We start from the raw sequence: 20,038 nt of genomic DNA on the forward strand, positions 1-20,038 counted from the left end.
CTCCCATAAACGTAGAACAATTTGTAGCATAGCGAAAGAAAGATGCCACAAGTTGCAAAGTGCCGCCCTGTGAGAATGAATCCAGATGCTCTTATTTGATTGTAGCCTTAATTATGATTCATGATTCATTTGAAATGTTACAACAAAAAAAAAAGAAAAATGCTGATTTGTTTTGAATAGTAGGTAGTTGCAGGGTCAGTCTTGTGCCAAAATAGTGTTTTCTGTTATTGGCAAAGCTTGCTGACTACATTAAAAGGCGGTGTGTGTTGTGGAGCTGAGGGGAGTGCTACCGCTGTTTACTATCAAACAAATCAGGCTCGTCGTCGTCCTCATATCTCTGCAGCTGGATTGATCTGTGGCGCGTCTCGAAAACAGATGAGGGGCACTTAGTTTAATTTTTTTTTTTTTTACCTTTTCACTCCACCCTCCCTGACCCTATTAACAGCTCTAAACAACAGTTATCTTGTGTTTGGGGTGTCGATGTGTCTTATGCTCTTTATTATTTATTTGAATCTCGCCGACGTTTTTGTGGAAAGGTTTACGTCTACATGCTGAATATGCTATGCTACTCGTTTATGTTCCTATGAAGAAGCGGATCTTTGAGAGCGATGCGCGCGGGATTCGTTTGTTTTCGGTTTATTTGCAGTGTCACGTGTTTACCTTCTTTTTGTGATCATTCCAGTGTTGCGTTTTTCATTACGACTTATTAGCATTCCTGAGGAAGCAGGTTTGGATAAAAGGAGAGAAGCAGCTGTGCATCGTTCGACATTGTGTGTGGTCTTTTCATCCTGGAAAACATGTAATCTGATTAAAACTGGAATCCTACCCCCACCCCTCCGCCTCCACATCAGATACTGTCCCTCTCTCTTTTATTTTTATTTATTGAAAACAAAAGCCTCATGTGTGGTTGTACTGTTTTAATTTCCATCCAGTATGGCCTTTTGAAAACCACTATTGACAACATCCCTTGAAATTGACAAGAAGAAATAGTTCAGGCTGAGTAGTAGAAAACTTACTGTCCTTGTTTGATCACTAGTATGTGAACAATGCCTAACGTCTTGTGTAACAAATAAAATGAATTAAACTATGAATGAAATGATAGAAAAATAAAAAAAAGCACATGGAAAACCCTGATTTGTGTCTCTTTTTGAGGAAGCACGGTTGACTACAAATAAACATGTATGGTGGTGCACACATCGGCCCACCTAACATTCTGTTTTAATCATTTTCTATTTATATTTTATCTCCCCTGCAGACTGAATGAAGCAGTTTCACCAGCAGATGACAAAACACATGAAATGCATTGGATCCATGTCCTACAGAGCTTCAACCTGTGGGGGCTGGAGGTGATCCCAGCTGATGCACTGGTCACACATTCACACTTCTGGGGGACTATAAGGACATCAAATAGCCTCAAATGCAGGTTTTTTTGAGGAAACCGGGTGACATGGAGAAAAATCCATGCATGCAAAGAAAAAAACCCTGATGCCCCTGAGCTACTTATTGATCAGCATTACATCGAGATATTCATCACATTCTGTTTTACTAAAGCATGGTAATGTAAAGCCTCTTGTTTTAATTTACAAAATTTATACTATTTTCACACCGTCAAAAATCTCACACTGCAAGTATACAGCAATATTTTATATACACTCGTACTAAAAATACAACTTAGAGAATGATGCCGAGAAACAAAACTGGCGTCGATTATTAAGAATCTCTCTCCCCTTGATCTGATAACTTAAGTCGTTGTGTAAGACTTTTCGGAGCAAGCGCAAAGTGCTGCAGCACAAATGGACGTCTTGTCGTTGCCATGCGACTGGGAGAACATTGCGTCTCTTGTCATAGATACAGAACACAGAGCTTGAATCCCGTTCAAATTCAGCGATGGAGGAAAAAGGCACAAAGGCGGCATTCAGTCCTTCACTCTGTCCGTGCAACTGTAAATTGTCATTTTCTCTCTCACATGCAACTTTCTTTCTCACTGCGGCCACGCCCTCCTCCTCTTTCCTCTTCTACACCTGTACTCCTTAGAAAATGTCCCTGAGCCTCTGTGTGACGGTTCTTTGAACAGTTTTTGGTTCATCCTTTGTTTGATATCGCCGTGCCTTTCACTACTGCTGTGACCTGAGCTGTGGAGCAGAGAGAGAGAGAGAGAGACACACATGCAGCGAGGTGGAGCTGACTCGGCTTGAATTACACACGATTCACCACGTAGCTCTTGTACGGATGACCCAGTAGTCTCTCGATCTCCGCCTTGGGCACCACCCAGCACTTCCCCAGGTGGCGTTTCCGGAACGAGTCCTTCAGCGTCTTGTCCTGCAGGTTGACCCGCATGTGCTCCGACCCCCACCTCAGGACCCCGCTGGCTAAAACCTCCTCCTTGTGTCCTCTGTGAGCGCCTCTGTCCGGATGGTCCGTCACCGCCGTCACGCTCATGTCAGCGTGCTGAAACTGACCTGAAACAACAGCAGCGATCTGAATTTAACGGCTAAATCCGAATCCGAGCAGAAGTTGTTGTCATGTTTTTAAGAAATATTAAGATGTATTGAGTAGGTCAAGCTGGCAGTGTTGTTTTTTGTAAGATATTCAAACCTCAACATACAAAAAGAAAAAGTCTGTTTCTTGATGTTTTAAAGCAGGGACATGCATTCTTATTTTTGCGGTGATGATCAAATTTGATCATGTGAACACGCCCGAGGGTTTAACAGCCCCAGATGACATCATTTTAAAAAAATCATGCAAATAAAAAGTCTTTTAACATCTGATGAGAGTTCAAATAGTTATTCAGAAGTGTTACAGACTAACCATAGATGAGCAAGCTCTGCCTTCTTGAGATAATGCGTAATGCTTTTTTTTTTACATAAAACAGTGGAACGCGAGGCACAGAGAAAAGGCTTTGATTGACACACTATACCATTTGTGCATAATGCTTCACAATCGTGCTGCCAGGGTCAACTGAAAAAAGGAACTGCATGTTGCATTTTCCTTTCACTTTTGGTCAAGTTATCATGCGACTCATAATCAATAAGAAACTTATGGACTATAATAATATATATTGGTGCACACCATCTGAGTCCAACAGATGTCCCTGTTTGACAACAGGATGCTGCTACAGCTGAAAAACCTCCATTACTGATGTATCTGAATGTGAAAAATGGTCAAAAAGTTGCCAGAAAGAAAAAAACTTCAAGAAAAAAAAACTATAAAATATGCATCTGTTTTCTAATTGGGCTTTAATTTAAGATATGAATAACAAACATGTATGTCTTTTAAAATCATAGCCACGGTTTGATTATGCAACAAGTATAAATCTGTTCCTTTGGGAGAATCACATCAGATTATTTGTTCATTAAGGATTTCTTGAGTCTAGAAACATGCATTTATTATTAGATACACACTGTTATGAAACACTGTAGCAGAATAAAATGAGAGATTCATTCTGTGATTCTGTCACTTTATGATAAAAATAATATGCATCGGAATTGAAACTAACTATTCAAGCATTGGAATGACAAGGAGGATACCTGTATTTAAATTACACTATCATTATTCCTTCAGGTTGGACATATTTAAAGCCTTTAAAGAGATGTTACAGTGTTGATGCGAAATGCTGATTAGCTATTATCCTGACTTAAATCCTAAACCCAAACTAAGCTGAGGACACTTAAGGACAGGTTTATACTCACCCAGCAGGCCTTGAGTGGAGGCGGAGAGCCCCCGTCCATCCGAGATATAGAACCCCAGGTGGGCCATCTGCAGGTAGCTGGGATGTTTGTAGTAGTGAAACAGGACCAGGAACTGCACGCCCCTCGCCAGCTCGATCCAGCAGCTCCGGTGGTGGTCCACAGTGACCGTCACGCCCTGCCGGGTCACCGAACCCTGCTGGTTGATGGGAAGGGTTTCCCTCGCTTCCCCGTCCACCACCACGGCGTCCAGCGACAGCGTGATCATAATGTCACCGGAGAGGCCCGTGGCTGCAGAGACGGTGAGCTGGTCAAAGTAAGTCCGGGACCGGTCTTCCACGCCGTGTTTGGATGGCGCGCCCATTAGACGACCATCCACGATGATCCCTTGTTGAGAACAACAGACATGTACATCAACAACACCCATTTTTGCTCATTTTTAGATGTCACAGCTCTGCGTTACCTCTGTCCGGGTCTTCCAACAGTCTGAGCACGTCATTCGCTTTTCCATCCACGGTGAAACACAGGTTCTGCTGCAGCTTTGGGAGTTGGACCACAAAATGAGGATCTCCGTCAACTATAACAGACAATGTCAGAGTCACATAAGAATGGCTCAAATGACTCTGAAGGAATGATTGCAAGCAAAACAGATGAAAATGTGACTCTTGACCTGATGAGGAGAAGACCCTGACGGTGCTCAGTCTAGACGAAGGCTCTAAAAGCACAAGACATTCAACTAAAGGACAGTCCGCCTCACTCCCAAGCACTGAAACCAATGACAGGACTGAATATGTATTGCAAACTGCATATCTACAGGGAATTATGGGATGTTTAAGTCTGGCTGTTCACTGAATACTTACCAAAGGACCCCGTGTCTGCAGTGTCGTCCCCTGAAAATAAATCAGATATGCATTCATTAGGAAGATCTTAAAGTTTGACAAATGAGTTGATTGAAGTAATTCCTGTTAGTTGGCGATGGAAACTTACAGGCGTCAAAGTTGAGGTCGTAGTCGTAGTCATAGGTTGCATCATAGTCTAAAGAAAAGGATTGAATAAAACTGATTTCAAAACCATTGTTGGTCAGAATGGAGTTCTGATTTCAGGAGGAAACAGAAGAATATGATTTGTTAATTTAGCAATAACAGTATGAACTCACCTTTCACGAGGTCAATATCTGTTGAAAAAAAAAAATCAGTTTAATGATGTGTTCCTATGTCTGTTATCATGCCCGAAATCAGACTCTGACAACTTCAAAGGATTGAAATATTCTAGACAATTCTTGATCTGCGGCGCCCCCACAATGGAGCCCTGCACTTAGAACAGACTGCTTTGGAGAATTCTATTGGCAGAATAATTAAATTTCAAAACTAATAGCAGATATTTTTAAAGATGCATTCATATCTTACAGCAACTCTTGAGATAAAAAAAAAACACATTTCAAGATTGAATCAGTGGGTCAGAATCCTTTTTGTTTGCTTTATGAGGGCAGACCTGACTGCATTTATACAGTTAAATGATTTTCCCCTCACTTTAATAAAGAAAAAAAAAAACCCAGTTCATATCTACTATTCCACTTCAAATCTTTCTTTGATCATATCCGCCTGGCTTCATTGAGTCGGAGACTGAACTGGATGTTTGAATTTGCTGAACAGAGGATCAGCAAAACGTTTCTATGAAGTCAGCAGCTACAAATCAAATAATATCTTAAATAAAAGTGCATAAAAAGAACAATAAAACTATCTCACCACTGCTTTTAAATATCAAATTAAATACATAACAAATGTTCAGTCTTACCTTTTCTCTGAATCTGAATGGAAGTAGAGACATCTAGTGGCAAAAGAGAAAACATTCAAAGCACAGTAACATTCAGCGCGTGTGAGACGAAGTGTGAGACGATCTCTCACCCAGAAGCCCTGCTGCCTCCCACAGCCGAGGCCCTTCGGTCACCCCAGGCATGGGGGCAAAGGTGGCAGACAGCAGGGTGGCGATGCTCAGCTCGGGGTCAGCCTCCGAGTTCGTGCTGGAGTTGAACTCCACGGCGGGAGCCGGGGCCGGAGTGGGGGGGGCGGACGTGGGCCCGGGCTGGGCGGTGGTGACCGCAGGCCGGTGAGCATCTGGAGCGGAGCTGCTGCTGCTCTCTGCCGTCGGGGGCGGCCCGGTGGCTCTGGCTGCAGGGGGGCCGGCTGTCTTCGGGGTGGTGGGCTCGGTTCTGGGAGAGGTGCTGGGCGGCGAGGGACTGGTGGTCAGAGTCGGTGCTGCGGCGGTTGTTGAGGGAGCGACTGTCTTTGTGGGCAGAGGAGTGGAGACTCTTCCAGGTGCAGGGGGAGACGCTGTTTTCAGAGCGTTCAGCAGAGACGTGGAAATCTTTCCAGCAGGAGGAGGAGAAGCAGGCTTGGACGTGTTTTGGGAAGGAGCTGGCTTTTTACCAGAGAGTGGTGCTGGGGCAGTTCTCACCGAGGTGGGGGTGGTGGTTGGAGCTGTTTTCTTGGTTGCAGAAACCACCGTCTTTGCAATGGGAGTTGGTGGTGAGGGTTTTTTTGGTTGCTGTTTGTTTGGAGGGGGCTGCGGCGGCTCTGGTTTGGCCTTGTTGGGCCTGGGGTTGGATGAGGGGCTGGACTTCCTGCTGGCCGATACTTTAGCGGTGGTCACTGTTGATGCTGTGGTGGCTGCAGCAGTCGGCTTTGCAGTAGTCGGAGTTTGAGCTGCTTCGTCTGCATCCGGCTTAACTACAACTAAAGAGGTGACCGGTGTTACGAAGTTGTATTTGAGGGAGAGATTGGTAGCTTTTTCTGCCAGTAGCCTTTGGGTTGCTGGGTCAGAGGCGTTCAGTTTAGCCAGAAGCAGCTCTTTGATAGTGAAGTACGCCCAGAGTCGGTGCACAAAGCTGGAGATCCCTTCTAAATCTCCTGAACAGCTGAGTGAGTCTGTACTTCCATTCCCCTCTACGTGAGACGTCAGCACATCGTTCTCCAGCTTCACACGCTGCTTCGAGTCAGTCGCTGACATTGAAACCTTGAAATCTTTGACGCCTGGTTTGACTTTCCCGGTCACAACCAGCTCAGATCCTTGGAAGTAGTTGGGGAAAAGAGATCGGGTGATGTCGAACGCTTGATCATCCAAATAGGAAAGCTGGATGTCTGATAGCAGAGGGCTAGCTACTTCATCATAGAAGCCCTTCAGCTGTAACGCTGCATCCGCATCCTCGTACACCATCCTGGCCACGCCCCGGTTATCCAGAGCCAGGCGTTTGAGAAGGAGGAAGTCCGCGTCGTCTCCGAAGGCGAGGCCGAAGAGAGAGGCCGAGCCCAAAGACTTCTTGGCGTTGGTGAGGATGGTGTCGCCGGACGTTATGCCGATGGTCGCCTCTCCGTCAGTGAGGAAAATTACAAGAGGGACACGATGGGACGAGAGGCGGCCGGAGGACGGAGGGTTGACGAGCTGAGCAGCTGACAGCAGAGCTGCGTTGATGTTGGTCCCTGGAACAAACAAAACTGGAGTAAGTTGACATTCCTTTGAAACTGGATTGAAATTTTTTTCATCAGTTGCAAAATTGGCATTCCTGAATCTAGATGATACAGCAAAGGCGATTCAATGTTCAGTTTCACCGGCTTAGGGCCAGATTACTGTCATGTTCTGTATGTCAGTCATCTTCACTCACAGATTGGGTCAAATTGGGTCTAAATTTCCAGCGTAACAGCTCAGATAATGTCTCATTTCTACTCACATCCTTCTGCAATAATCCTCCTGATGAACTCTTTGGCGTCTCGTACGTTCTGCCGAGTCGCTCGCACCGTCCGACCTTTCTTCCAAGTGTGAACTTTGTCTGAGAAGGTGATGATGTTGAAGTGGTCTCCTTCTCTAAGGTCCCCGAGGATGGTGTTCATGGCCTGCTTGGTCTACTGACAGAAATCCTTCTAATTATTAACAGAGAGGTTAAAAGTCAGGCGTTCAGGGTCTTTATCCACTTTACCTGCTTTATCTTGGTTCCAATCATTGAGCCACTGACATCAATTACGAATATGACGTCCTTAGGAACCACTGGAAGACCTCTGGGTGCAAAGTAATGCACAAAGTAGCCATCATAGACCTGACGAGACAACAGAAACAAGTGAATGCTGTGTTTTCTTTTGCAGCTCAAGTTGACAAGCTCAAGTTGAGCAGATGTTGCTGACCTGAACGTCTCCCATGAGGTCTCGGAGGTCTACGTCGTACTGCACGATGAAGTCTGCATTGAGGCCCTTGGCGGAGACGCTGCTCTGCTGCTGCAGAGTCGGGCTGTAGTGGATTCGAGCGCAGGTTGAGCTCCGCTCAACACGAGTGGATGCCGGGGCGTCTGCATCTCCTGGAGGAAGGCGGGAGGTGGTTAAATCCATGCAGTGGTTATTAATAATACAGTGGTGGTCTACAGTCACAAACTCAAGATTTCTGATTATTATTTATTAATAGTTTAGTAGTACCGGGTGGCAAAGAGAGGATAAAAAGTTTTATTTTGAAAGTGTACATTTGAATTTCTGTCAGTTTGCATTGAGTTTTATTTTGAAAAAGGCTTCCATACTGTCAGTGCTTCTTTCCTCCCTAAACTCCGTCCTTTTTCTTTTTTTCATACAGAAACTCTTGTTACACCCTTTTTATACATCGTCCTGTAGGTCTGTGGAATAATTATGTTTGTAAAAACATTTTTTTTCTAGATTTTGTGCAATTTGTACAAAAAAGTACAATGTTTAGCTTAGTCATTGTATTTACTTATTGAGGACACAAACCACTACTATTTAAATAAACAGTGTTTCATAACAGTGTACTATTTAAATCTATATTGTATTTTTTTTTATTATTATGTTATTGGTTGTTACACACATTTTATGCTCTTCACGACAATAAAAGATCATATCACTTTATGAGGATGACTGGACTGAGAGACAGTGGCACTACAAATGTTTTCGAGTTCATTTAGTTTATTCTTCCATTAAGCTTCCCTGTGTGAGTTCAGTTTGAGTTGGAATATTAATTCCTCACTGTGGTGGCATGTGTGACCATTATTATTAACCTCATTTCTGGTGTCAAGTCAAGAACAAGAGCAAAATCACACTTTGAAGCACTCATTGGCAAGGCTTGATTATATTATGTCAAAAAGATTTCATCTAGCCCCAAAATCTCTTTATTTCCTAAGTTCCTTGGTCCGTTCACACTCATTAAATCTAAGCTGTGATAAAACATTATATATAATGCGAGTTGACTACCACCATTGCAGACGATCCATGACTTTTGTGAAGTTCGTAAAGATCCGTGACGCTTATTTAACATCATATTAGACATGAAATTTGCTATACAGAGGACAATGGACAGGCAGGATGATGTGTTTGCATGTGACTGGGTGAAAGCATCTCAGCTGAAGATTCATTGGCACATCTCAGTAGAGAGATCTTACCTTGAGCAGTGTTGGAGAGCAGCCGGCTTGTCTTGAGCGGAAAGACCTTAATAAAGCTGATTCCCGTCCTCTCTGTTATGCTCACGTCCAACGTCAGGTTCTGCACAAGCTGTCCCAGCCTGAGGCCCAGGCTGAGCTCGTAGCGGCCGAGGCGGCGGGGCAGCAGCTCCTCGTAGGTCAGGAGGAAGGACATCCGAGCTCCTGACGGCACGCTGACCGCCACACGAAACTTCTCGATCTCCCTCTCTCTGCGACAAGGAAACACAGGAATAAGTGTCAGAAAGCACACAGACTGCCACTGGGACTGCCAGTGGGAACACGGAAATTCACAATCTGAAGCAACTGGAATCTTTTTTGCGAAACGTCCATATTTGTAGGAAGACTGACTTGGTGGCGACGAGTCCGGCTGTTTTTCCTTGCTTCTTCGCGGCGTCGTAAATTTTCCTGGCGGCCGCTCTCTCCTTCACCTGGGCCACGTACACCTTGCCGCTGGAGGTGCTGATGGGATGGAGGAGAGAGGAAGAAGAAACACTGTAGCTCTCTTGTGTGACTCACAGTAGCCAGATTATGTTACATTCAGAAACACGCCTGGCCCGCATTGACTCCTTTCCTATATTTGACTTTATTTTTCTCCTTGTATTTCCACAAAGTTGCTTCAGAAACAAGCATCGTGCTTGTTTGCGCATGGCGTTCGTACCACGTGAAGTGGAGGTGGAGGTCATAAACAGGGTGAGTGGAAAAGAGTAATTTCCCTCTGAAAACAGGATTAATGAAGGGGGGGGGGGGGATCTCGTTGGTTGATGCCGCCGCAGCGCAGTTCACCCAACAAAATCCCAACAAAACAAACTCACACCCCTCAACCACGACTTGTGGACAGGCCCTTTAAATTGAAGCTAATGTTCAGTGAAGACTGCTAATGTTATTTACGAGGACTTTGGATGCAAGCTGATGTGAATGTTACTAAAAGTGTAAGAAACTATATTTCCTGTCACTTTAAAGGGGGAGTGACATCTTTAAAAACTAATGAGAAAAAGTAACATAGATTCAATGGAATGGAAAAAAACAGAAGCGGCATGCCCACTGAAAGTGCAGCCTTTCAAACTGCTGGTTCTTAATGTTCATCGCTATTAGAAAGGTTCACTCGTTAAGTTCAGCTCAGGTTGCATCAGTTAGTGGGAGGAAGATGTCCGATGATCTGGAGAAGAAGGAGCAACTATACAGGTCAGATAAATTACCCACAGAGAGATAACGGTAGTAGATGGATCCTTTAATTTATAATGTTAAGACTGCTTACAGGAAGTGCGGATATGGGCTAAGTTTGATTTTACTTCCAGACAGACATCTTTCCTGTTGTTGTAAGGAGCACTATGTTTCTTCTAGATTATCAAGGAAACAGAAGTTTAGTACGGAGCCCCTAAAGGGACATCAAAAAAATTATTTTTTTAAGTGAGTTCTACGTGCTCACGTAAAGCTTTTACGTGCGCACGTAGAACTTTTACGTGCTCGCGTAAAGTTGTTTACGTGAGCACGTAGAACTTTTACGTGCTCGCGTAAAGTTGTTTACGTGAGCACGTAGAACTTTTACGCGCTCGCGTAAAGTTGTTTATGTGAGCACTTATAACTTTTAAGGGAGCACGTAAAACTCAGCTCCAGTCCATAAGCTCCCGTCCGCGCGGATCCCTCCGGGGACATCTGCGCACAGCATTGGGTGTACACCGGTCTCACCTATACGCATGCTCCGGAGCGCTACAGCAAACATGATTGCTGGTCTTGATTCAGCTGCACCGGCAGCGGATGGCACGGCTATATTCATGGTTCAGAAGTCCCGCAATTTTGGCAAAAAAGAAACTTTTCCGGATTCTGGATATCGATCCTCTCAGGTCTGAGGTGGAGGTAAATAAGGAGGGGCTCAGTGGATGACTAAAAACTGGAATTAAAGGAGGACAGAAACACTTTGTCTGGAGGAAGATCACGCTGCAATGAGCAGCGTCACCGAGGACGAACGGACACCGGCGGAGGTTTAAATAGGTCCGTTCATGTAACCCTGATATAGCAAATAATGAGGCTGACACACTTACACAGCTCATATTTTGATTGTTTCGTTTATTTATGTCTCATACAGCAGCTGCACCATGGCCAGGTCCCCGCCCCCCCAACACACACACACCCAGTACCGGACCGGTGCTGAGCAGGACACGGGACCGAGCGGTGCTGCTGGACCGAGAGCAGCCGTCATCATGGCAGAGATCCTGGAAAGATAAACAGAAATCTGCCGTTCATTGACCGCAATAGTGACCAGGCTGGGGAACCAATAAGCAATAATACACTGAACAAAATTAATGACAGTTTGTCGAAGTCTGAATAAAATGTTTGACTAAACGTCCACTGTCTGTATGTAATCTTCCGTCAGCTAATATATTATATCTGGGCTACTGGCATCACATTTTATTTATTTTATTTATAGATTTATTTTCATTCAAAAGTTGACACAAAAAATATACAAAAAAGAAAGTAATACATACATGAATGAAAACAGAGCAGAAAGAAGAATAACATGTCTGCCTCTTTACATTTCTTTTAAATGCTGTGATTATTCGCATTTCTTTCACTTCTTTCTGAAGGGCATTGCACAGATTGGTTCCCTTAACAGTCACAGTGAGTTCCATTATTTTTGTTCTGAATCTGGGGTTTTTAAAAATGTCAATCCCTTAGATTATAAAAAAGTTCTTTTTTGAATCTTTCTTGAATTTTTCCTGGTAACATGTTCCTATTAGCTTTATATAATATCTGAAGTATTTTATATTCAACTATATCATCAAATTTTAAAGAATTATACTTAATGAATAGTGGGTTTGATAGGTCTCTATTTCTATTATTACTTATAATTTTCAGGGCCTTTTTTTTTCAAAATGAACATTGGTTGTGTATAAGTTTACAGGTCGTCCCCTAAATTTCCACACAATAAGTTAAGTATGGAATAATTAGTGATTTATACAAGTTAAGTAATGCTGACTGATTTAAAACTGCTTTTACTTTATGTAATACTTCAATCGATTTAGCTATTTTATTTCTAATATAATTTACATGTGACTTTCAGCTAAGGTCTTTATCAATAATAACACCTAAAAATCTTGTTTTATGTACCCTTTGAATCCCATCTATTTTAATTGATATATGTATATTATTTTCTCTATCATTAAACAATATAAAATTAGTTTTTTTAACATTTAAAACTAATTTGTTGCTGTCAAACCACTATTTTATCTTGTTGAGTTCTACATTAACTACTTCTACTACCTCCTTTAAATTATTTTCCTGAATAAAATCACTGATTAGATAAATCATTTGCTAAACTTATAGTATATTTACATTTCAGTCATGGTTCTTCAGGTCCGTCTCCTCCGTCCAGCCTGCAGTCCGAGCCTCTCCTGGTTCCTACATCAAGTCCTCTCATGGCACCAGTGCATCTAAAGTAACTCCATCAGCCAGTACACTATTTTCTAAAACTACACAGGACAAAATAAGGTCACACACCATTTCGGAGCTAAACAGCACCTTTCCCTGCTGGATCTGAGCGTCTGAAATGCGCTCTGCAGCAGCGCGTGCGCACTGTTAAAACTGCGCTCTCCGTGGCAGGATCCATCAGTTGTTGAAAGTTAAAAATCCTTTATTAATCCCACAAGAGGAAATTTTATTAGATATTCTTTAAGAGCATTAGTTTTTTTTAATATACATTCACTTTTGAATCTGTACTGAATCTGTGCTGCTTGTGTTTTACGACATGTTGGAGGTTCGCTTTATAATTACGCTCCGCCAGGTTTTTCTGTGCTGCACCGCAAATCCACACTGACTCAAACTTATGCACATGATGTCAGACCTGATTTCATCTTTCCATACCATTATCATATTGATAAATATCATAATAGAATAGAATAGACTTTATTTATCTCACCACGGAGAAATTTCAAGTTACAGAGGCTAGAACACACATGGGGGTGCAACAAAGCGATTGAAATGTGCAAATAAAGAGTAAGAATAATTTTGAATCTTAAGAATAATAGCAGAAATCCAAGATCTAACTTTATATATAACATGAAAATATAAAAGGAGCTATGCACAAATGCCGATCTCATCTTTCATATGGCAGTGCACCCTTGTGCCGTTTTATGATTGATTAATAAATGAGAGGCTGGCCTGGGTGTCTTTTATTGACTAAGCTACTAAGCGATGGCTTCACAGACTCACTTTTTCAGTTTTCAGTTCACTTTTCGGTACTGGTTTGTTTGATGTAGCGCTCCGGAGCATGCGCATAGGTGCGACAGGTGTACACCCAATGCTGTGCGCAGATGTCCCCGGAGGAATCTGCGCGGACGGGAGCGTACGGACGGGAGCTGATGTCAAACCACGTAAACAACTTTACGCGAGCGCGTAAAAGTTCTACGTGCTCACGTAAACAACTTTACGCGAGCACGTAAAAGTTCTACGGGCTCACGTAAACAACTTTACGCGAGCACGTAGAACTCACTTAAAAAAATAATTTTTTTGATGTCCCTTTAGGGGCTCCGTAGTTTAGAGAAAGTTTTGCAGAAGTTTTCATACAAAACCCATCAAAACCTCAGTAAATCCAACAGTTTTGTTAATTTAATTCTAACAGCTGCCAACTGAGACACAGTGTCACAATTGTGATAGTGGGAGGAAGACAAACTTTAACCTCAGTGTTAGCATGCGATTTCAGAAACACAGTCTATGAACACTGGAAGTAACAAAACCGATGACAGAAGATGAGGACATCAACAAACAGGTGATTCGTTCAGTTAGGAAAATGAGTGCTTATTAGAGGAAAGGGCAGTCTAAAGTTAATGTTGCTAACAATCCCTCTTATCACAGGGATCACAGGGTTTGGTCGAGACTAAAGACAACTTCTCTCCAGGAAACAGGTGTTTAGAAAAATGGTAGCAGAGGTACCATTTCTATAGGGGAAAATGCTTTGGATAACACTAATGCTGAATCTAACAGTCAGCCTGTGAGCAGGGAAGAGAGAGACAGCAGCTCTACAACTTCAGAGTAGTATTTTCACAGTACAATGTCGGAGCTGCGTGGATCAGTCTAATGAAGGATTCGCTCAATAAGATCAACAGAAACGACATTTTAGAAAGTTTCTCTATATTTTAAATGTGTTTTCAGGAGGGTTGAGCTACCTCAGGATTACTGAGGCGCTCCTCCTCCCATAAACAAAAGTTCAATGAAGTAATGAAAAGGAGTCATTTCCATCTAAAAACAGCATTAATGAAGAGGGATCTTCCAGGCCAATGCTGCTCGAGGAGTGCCACCATGTGCTACTACACCCAACTAAATCCCCGCCATGGCCGGCTTAAAAAACAGTCTCCCATCCACGCGGTGCACTTCCTCGCCCGCGACCACCGCTGTCATGTGACAAGGTGCTAAATTAAGGTCAAGTTCTTTGAACAAATATATCCAAAGAGCGAGAAGAGAAAAAAAAACATCAAGGGCTAACCAAAATAAACCCGCGGACTTGAAGCGAGTCTTGTTTGAGACACAGAGCAGAATGGCACGAGAGAGCAGAGTGGAAAATGGAGGCGCTTGTATTTCTATGTGTGGCAGCCTGAGAAGGAATGACTGTACATCAGTGACCTCCGCTCTGAACACAGAGCTCTTAGTTCCAGACACAGAAATGCCAAAGAACTAACGCAATACGTGTGCCACAAGTTTTTTCCTCTGGGTATTTGGCGATATGCAGACGGTTTGTGTATGCTCTCAGCGTGCGTGCGTGCAAATATGTGCCAGAGAAAGACGTGAAGGAAGAGATCTGGAGAATTGTGGTCCAAAACTTGCACAAACTATAAAAATCTGCATGCACCTTTGCCGATGTAGGTGTGTATGTAGCGTATCTAAACTGGCAGGATGCCTCAGTAAACGGTGTGCAGGAGAAAAGGGAAGGGTGGGCAAACTCCTGTCATTTTCTCTATCACCTTCCTGACTTCCATTTACAAAGCCTGGTATTCATCCAGCCTCAGGTTCCCCCTCCTCCTGACCTGCTTCCGCTCCCAAATCCAGCTCCACGATTGCTTTTTGGCCAGCGATGTTGACTTATTTGTTTTGTTTATATTTAGCATTTTTAAAGGAAAGTGGTTTCCAGACTTCTTAGTAATCAAAGTATGCATCTCCTCCGCACTGGAATCCAAGCTCCTTACATAATTCCTCTGAAGTTATATTTCTGGATCCTCAATGAGAACGTTGCATTTACTCACTTTAGTTTATCAGTATGTATTAGAGAAATATTATTCCTGCTGGCAGGCAGGGGATAGCATTTCTCTGCCAACTTGAGCACATTTGATCCACTCGGTGATGAATTATTAAACTGAAACTCAACTCTACCTGTGAAGAGTGATCAAAAACAGCTGAAAGAGGAGTGGGTTATTATTTCTGGATTATTACAGTCGTGATATGAATCTGTGTGTGTATGTGTGTGTGAGAGAGAGAGCTATGATATGATGTAGTTATATACAGTGCAATAAATTAGCATATATTACGCTATAAGTACTATAAAGTACAATTAACCATGATAAGATGTATTACAGCATTATATTACAATATGATCCAATATACAGTATTATGAAACAATGTATTACGACATGAGGATGTTTTCACCATGCAATACATACAACATAATAAATGCTCTCTTCCTTAGAAACCTGCATTTTGAGAATTTTTAGATACAAGACATGAAATGAGAAGATGAACTGCCACATTCCAGAGAGTGCACCGCTTGGTTTTTAGATGAAATATTTTCTTATTTCTAGACTGTAACTGACATAATTAACATATTTATAGTTTTGTTTAAGAAATTTAATTTGCTCCCGTTACACTTAGAATGAATGTATAAAGATATTTTTATATCGACCTTTTATTGATAATTGAAGATTAAGAATGGAAGAAGTCGAACATGAAACACTCCTGCCTTCAGGGACTTTACATTGACTTACATTCATTTCCTGCAGACTTACTCTAAACTCAGTCAGAACTATGCCTTTCCTGACCCCAGCCTTAGATTTTCACCTGAGGTTTTAATGCTTTTCTTCATGGGAACTTGAGTTCTGTACCCACAAAGGCCCTACATCAGATCATATAAACATTTTTAAACCAGACGCAACCTCTGTAGAACCGTTCCGTTGTAATAATGCATTTCTTTGTCCTTTATCCTGAGTTTAACCTTCACAGCTATGTGTCTAATGTTTATTTCATCATACCATTTCCCTCTAACTGAATCCTTGGTCTTCAAACCTGAAAATGTAAAATCTAGTGTCACAGTGAATCTTGAATCTCATAATATTAGCCGGGCCCCAGCAGTGTCGTGCAGCGCTGGAGTCACCAAGAGAGGAATGAAAGTATGATGGAGCTCCTCATTATTGTCACAGTATAAGATATTAAAATTACTGATGATTGTGATCATTAATCAATAATAAAAAGTGTAACTCGTCTCATTCTACCAAGAAGCTTTCAGTTTGAAATATCTTGCTATTTATAGTCTGCTACTGTAATTATATTCATGGTTTTTGAGGCATGTTTTACAAATTGAATAATTTTCTATTTCAGAAATCACATAAAAGTGTGTTTCAATGAAATTATCCATAGTTTTGCACATATTTACCAGTAAATATACCAAAAAGCTGTGGTTCGGTTGCTGGATCGGTCATCTCTAAATCGGAAGTTTGCAAGATCGATTCCTGATCTCCCTCTGTTCACACGTCTTTGAGCAAGACCCTGAACTCCAAATTGCTCCCAATCGGAGCGTGAATGGGTGAATGTGATAAATGCTGCTCAAGCAGTGGAAAAGTGCAACTGTACTGTATATACTGGAATTGAAATCCATCTGCCATTTTAAATTGTGTTTCTGTGCATTGCGGGCCCAACAAGGTCAAAAATACATCAACACAAATAAGAAGCCAAGTGGATGTCACTTGTTAAAAATCAAGCTTAAACAGAGCCGAAACACTTAAGTTCAACATTTTGTTGCATTGTTGAAGTAAATATGCATATTTAAACTTTAAAGGAAATGAAAGAGCTGACTCACATGGTGAAGTTGGAGATGAACGCAGAGGACGGCAGATCCACCTCGAAAGCGGCTTCCTTGATGATGGGGAGCTGGTTCCAAACCGAACTCTCCACCGTGGTGACGGCATAGCGCGACACCACCGAGCACGTCACGTGGTAGTCTGTCACTTTCAACTGGTGGCGAAACACACAGTGGTCATGAGCTGAGAAAGAAAACCACAGGTTGCATTACACAGGATGGGTAGCTTCACCACCACAATGACTCTCAAGGCCCAGCCGCCACAATTTACATTTTTACAGCAAGGTGTAGATCCGATCAGACAACCATGGACGCCAACCTGAACCTGGTGCACCACACTGAGATGGAGGCAAAACAAATCACAAACTTCACACATCAGTTTTTATGTTTTTTTTGTGTGGGTATTTTTTCTCCCTGCATGGCCCTGAAGAGTTAACGAAACGACGCAGGGCAGCCCCCCGCTGGGTGTCCGAACCCTCCTCTTGTTTACTCCAGGCCCGCCGGCGCCTGCTGAGACCAATCTGGCCGGCGCTGGCCGCATTACTGAAGGACCGGGCGACAGGCAGGAGGAAGAGAGCCACATCAGGCCTCTGGCTCGCTGCTGGTATTTAGGAAAACTGCGGTTTCAGCAGCACAGACAGAATTACTGTAAGTTCTCGGGGAATTGCTTCACAGTTGACATTGAAACAAACCACAGTGGAGTTACTGAAAGTATCTTATGAGGCCGTAAAGGTTGTTTCCCATCTTTGGAGCCTCTTATCTTTTTATAGGTAGAGCAGAATAGACAGAAACCAGAAAGCCTGAAGGTGCTTTTCTGCACTCATGATCATGCAAATGATAGAGATGGCAAGCAAAGTATCTTCATCAGATTTTTCAAATATCTTTACTTTACTTACAACAGCAGTGGTAGAATGGAAAGACTTCCTGTTTTCATCTCAACAATAAAAATGTGGGATGAATTCCAGTCAGATTATTACCAGATCTTTTTATTGTCAATGAAAAAATGAGTATCAAACTCAAGTTAATCTTAATTATGGAACCAATAGATCCAATGTGTCAAAATGCCCTTTCTGTATAAATCTGCTACAAATGATGGGTAAGATGGAGCAGCCTGTTTCCCTGTTTACTGGAGGCGCTTGTCAGTTTGTGTTGTTACAGTTTGGTGGTTAAATAGTCATCTTGTACCTGGATCGACCGTTTCATATCCAGCATTCAGACAGTATTCATGCAGGAACTCACCACTGGTTTTGTTGACTTGCTTTGTCGCTTCATTCTCTAGAAAAGAAACGACACATTGAGTCAAAGCAACAACAGAGGGACTTTTATGAACTGTGTGTTAAAATATATTTCTTTTAAATGATGCAGTTTTTTTTTAATATAATCACAGTTTTCCCAGAATGAGGTCTTTTTTCGATGCAATCCACACATGTGAGGAGGGCCAGGGTCAAAATTTTAGTGACAAAATAGTCTGAATCAAAGCCATTCATGAATGGAAGGGAAGTGGAACTGGAAATAAATGCTCTCACTGTACACAGGGCAGGCCAGGGGTTTGCACGGTTTGGTCTCCAATGTTAATTCTGCACACAAGTCATTGCTGTGTCAATACATTACCCAATATTCCATGCACTGCTTGAGAATTTCATATAGGTATGTTTTTAACCATTCAGAAAAGATTCATTTAATTTATGTGAAGAAATGTGACCTTAAACTGCAATTAATACACGTTTGGGGCTTTGCATTGGTTAGCTTATTCAAGATATTTTAATGATTTTACAAATAATGTTAAATACAGAGGTATGAATGAAGTACATGCTTGTATGTGTGTGATATTAAAGCTTTATTTCTACTCTATTTTAATGTCACTAGAGCTATGCTCGTCTTGACAATAGTGGCGTGCTTAACAAATTCACATAAAATATGTATTCAAAGGAAAAAACAAACAAACTTACCTGTAAATGAAGATTTGTTCCGAGATGCGCCTCATAGTCCGCAGATAATCCTTCTTGGAAATACAAAGAGAAGAAAACCAGAAAGCACTGGACACTGAGAAACATTGTGTTCACTATAAATTAAATGACGGGCCTTCAGAATAAAGAGTGTCCAGCGGTCTGGAGGTGACTGGAGCGGGACGCGCGCGCTGCTCACATTTTACGCACGACGTTGTGTTTTTGTAGAAAGGGGGCAGGCAGGCAGTCCGGCCCCCTCCCTCCCTCCTAACCTGCAAGCAGCGCTGCGATCGGAGGTAAATATCCGCAGCCTGGTGTGTGAGGGGGCAAAAAAAAAAAAAAAAAAAAAAACTAAAAGAGAGTCAGAAAAGGAGCTCGTGGCCTGTTTTCACGCACACTGGAAACTTCGCACTCTGCTGCCACAGAGGCGCTCCAGAAACCCAAGCGAGGGATTATTAGCCCCGGTTTGGAGGGGAAATACCGAAATACCTCCACCTCCTTCCCACCGATGCAAGAGTGGAGGTGAAAAAAAAAAGAAGAAATAATCCTAAATTACTCCCAAATGTGGCTGAAACGGTCCCCGTTTCCCTTGATCGCTTTTACACAAAGCGCCTTTATTGTCTGAATAAACTGCATCAGTCTGCAGAGCTGCAGAGGTTATACGGTTTAGATATTTATTCATGTAACATTTACAGATTAAAGAACACAAGTGGGGATCCAGTCAATATAAAATCAATTGATCGATCAATTGATATTTACTTTTTGTTTTACGATCTATTAATCGAATCACAAAGTAATCTACTTGCATTTCAAATTTTGAGTTAAAATAATTCCAAATTGATTATTACATTTATTTGTTTCATTCATATTTAGAAATTTAAATGAAAAA

General features: G+C 42.2%; 1 protein-coding gene across 1 annotated transcript; it reads right to left on the reverse strand.

Annotated features, from left to right (window-relative positions):
• Nucleotides 1–872: 872 nt before the first annotated feature.
• itih6 (inter-alpha-trypsin inhibitor heavy chain family member 6) lies at nucleotides 873–19,315 on the reverse strand. Its single transcript, XM_030117890.1, has 17 exons — nucleotides 19,153–19,315; nucleotides 18,443–18,478; nucleotides 17,204–17,358; nucleotides 9,499–9,609; nucleotides 9,112–9,359; nucleotides 7,859–8,028; nucleotides 7,657–7,773; nucleotides 7,411–7,582; nucleotides 5,591–7,162; nucleotides 5,481–5,513; nucleotides 4,843–4,860; nucleotides 4,674–4,721; nucleotides 4,547–4,576; nucleotides 4,357–4,452; nucleotides 4,150–4,263; nucleotides 3,690–4,073; nucleotides 873–2,459 (listed from the first exon to the last, which is right to left on the reverse strand). The coding sequence occupies exons 1-17, from the start codon at nucleotides 19,255–19,257 to the stop codon at nucleotides 2,197–2,199; spliced, it is 3,672 nt and encodes a 1,223-aa protein (XP_029973750.1). The 5' UTR covers nucleotides 19,258–19,315; the 3' UTR covers nucleotides 873–2,196.
• Between the last annotated feature and the right edge of the window lie 723 nt (nucleotides 19,316–20,038).

The sequence above is a fragment of the Salarias fasciatus genome, chromosome 20, assembly GCF_902148845.1.
Source record: "Salarias fasciatus chromosome 20, fSalaFa1.1, whole genome shotgun sequence".
NCBI lineage: Eukaryota > Metazoa > Chordata > Actinopteri > Blenniiformes > Blenniidae > Salarias > Salarias fasciatus.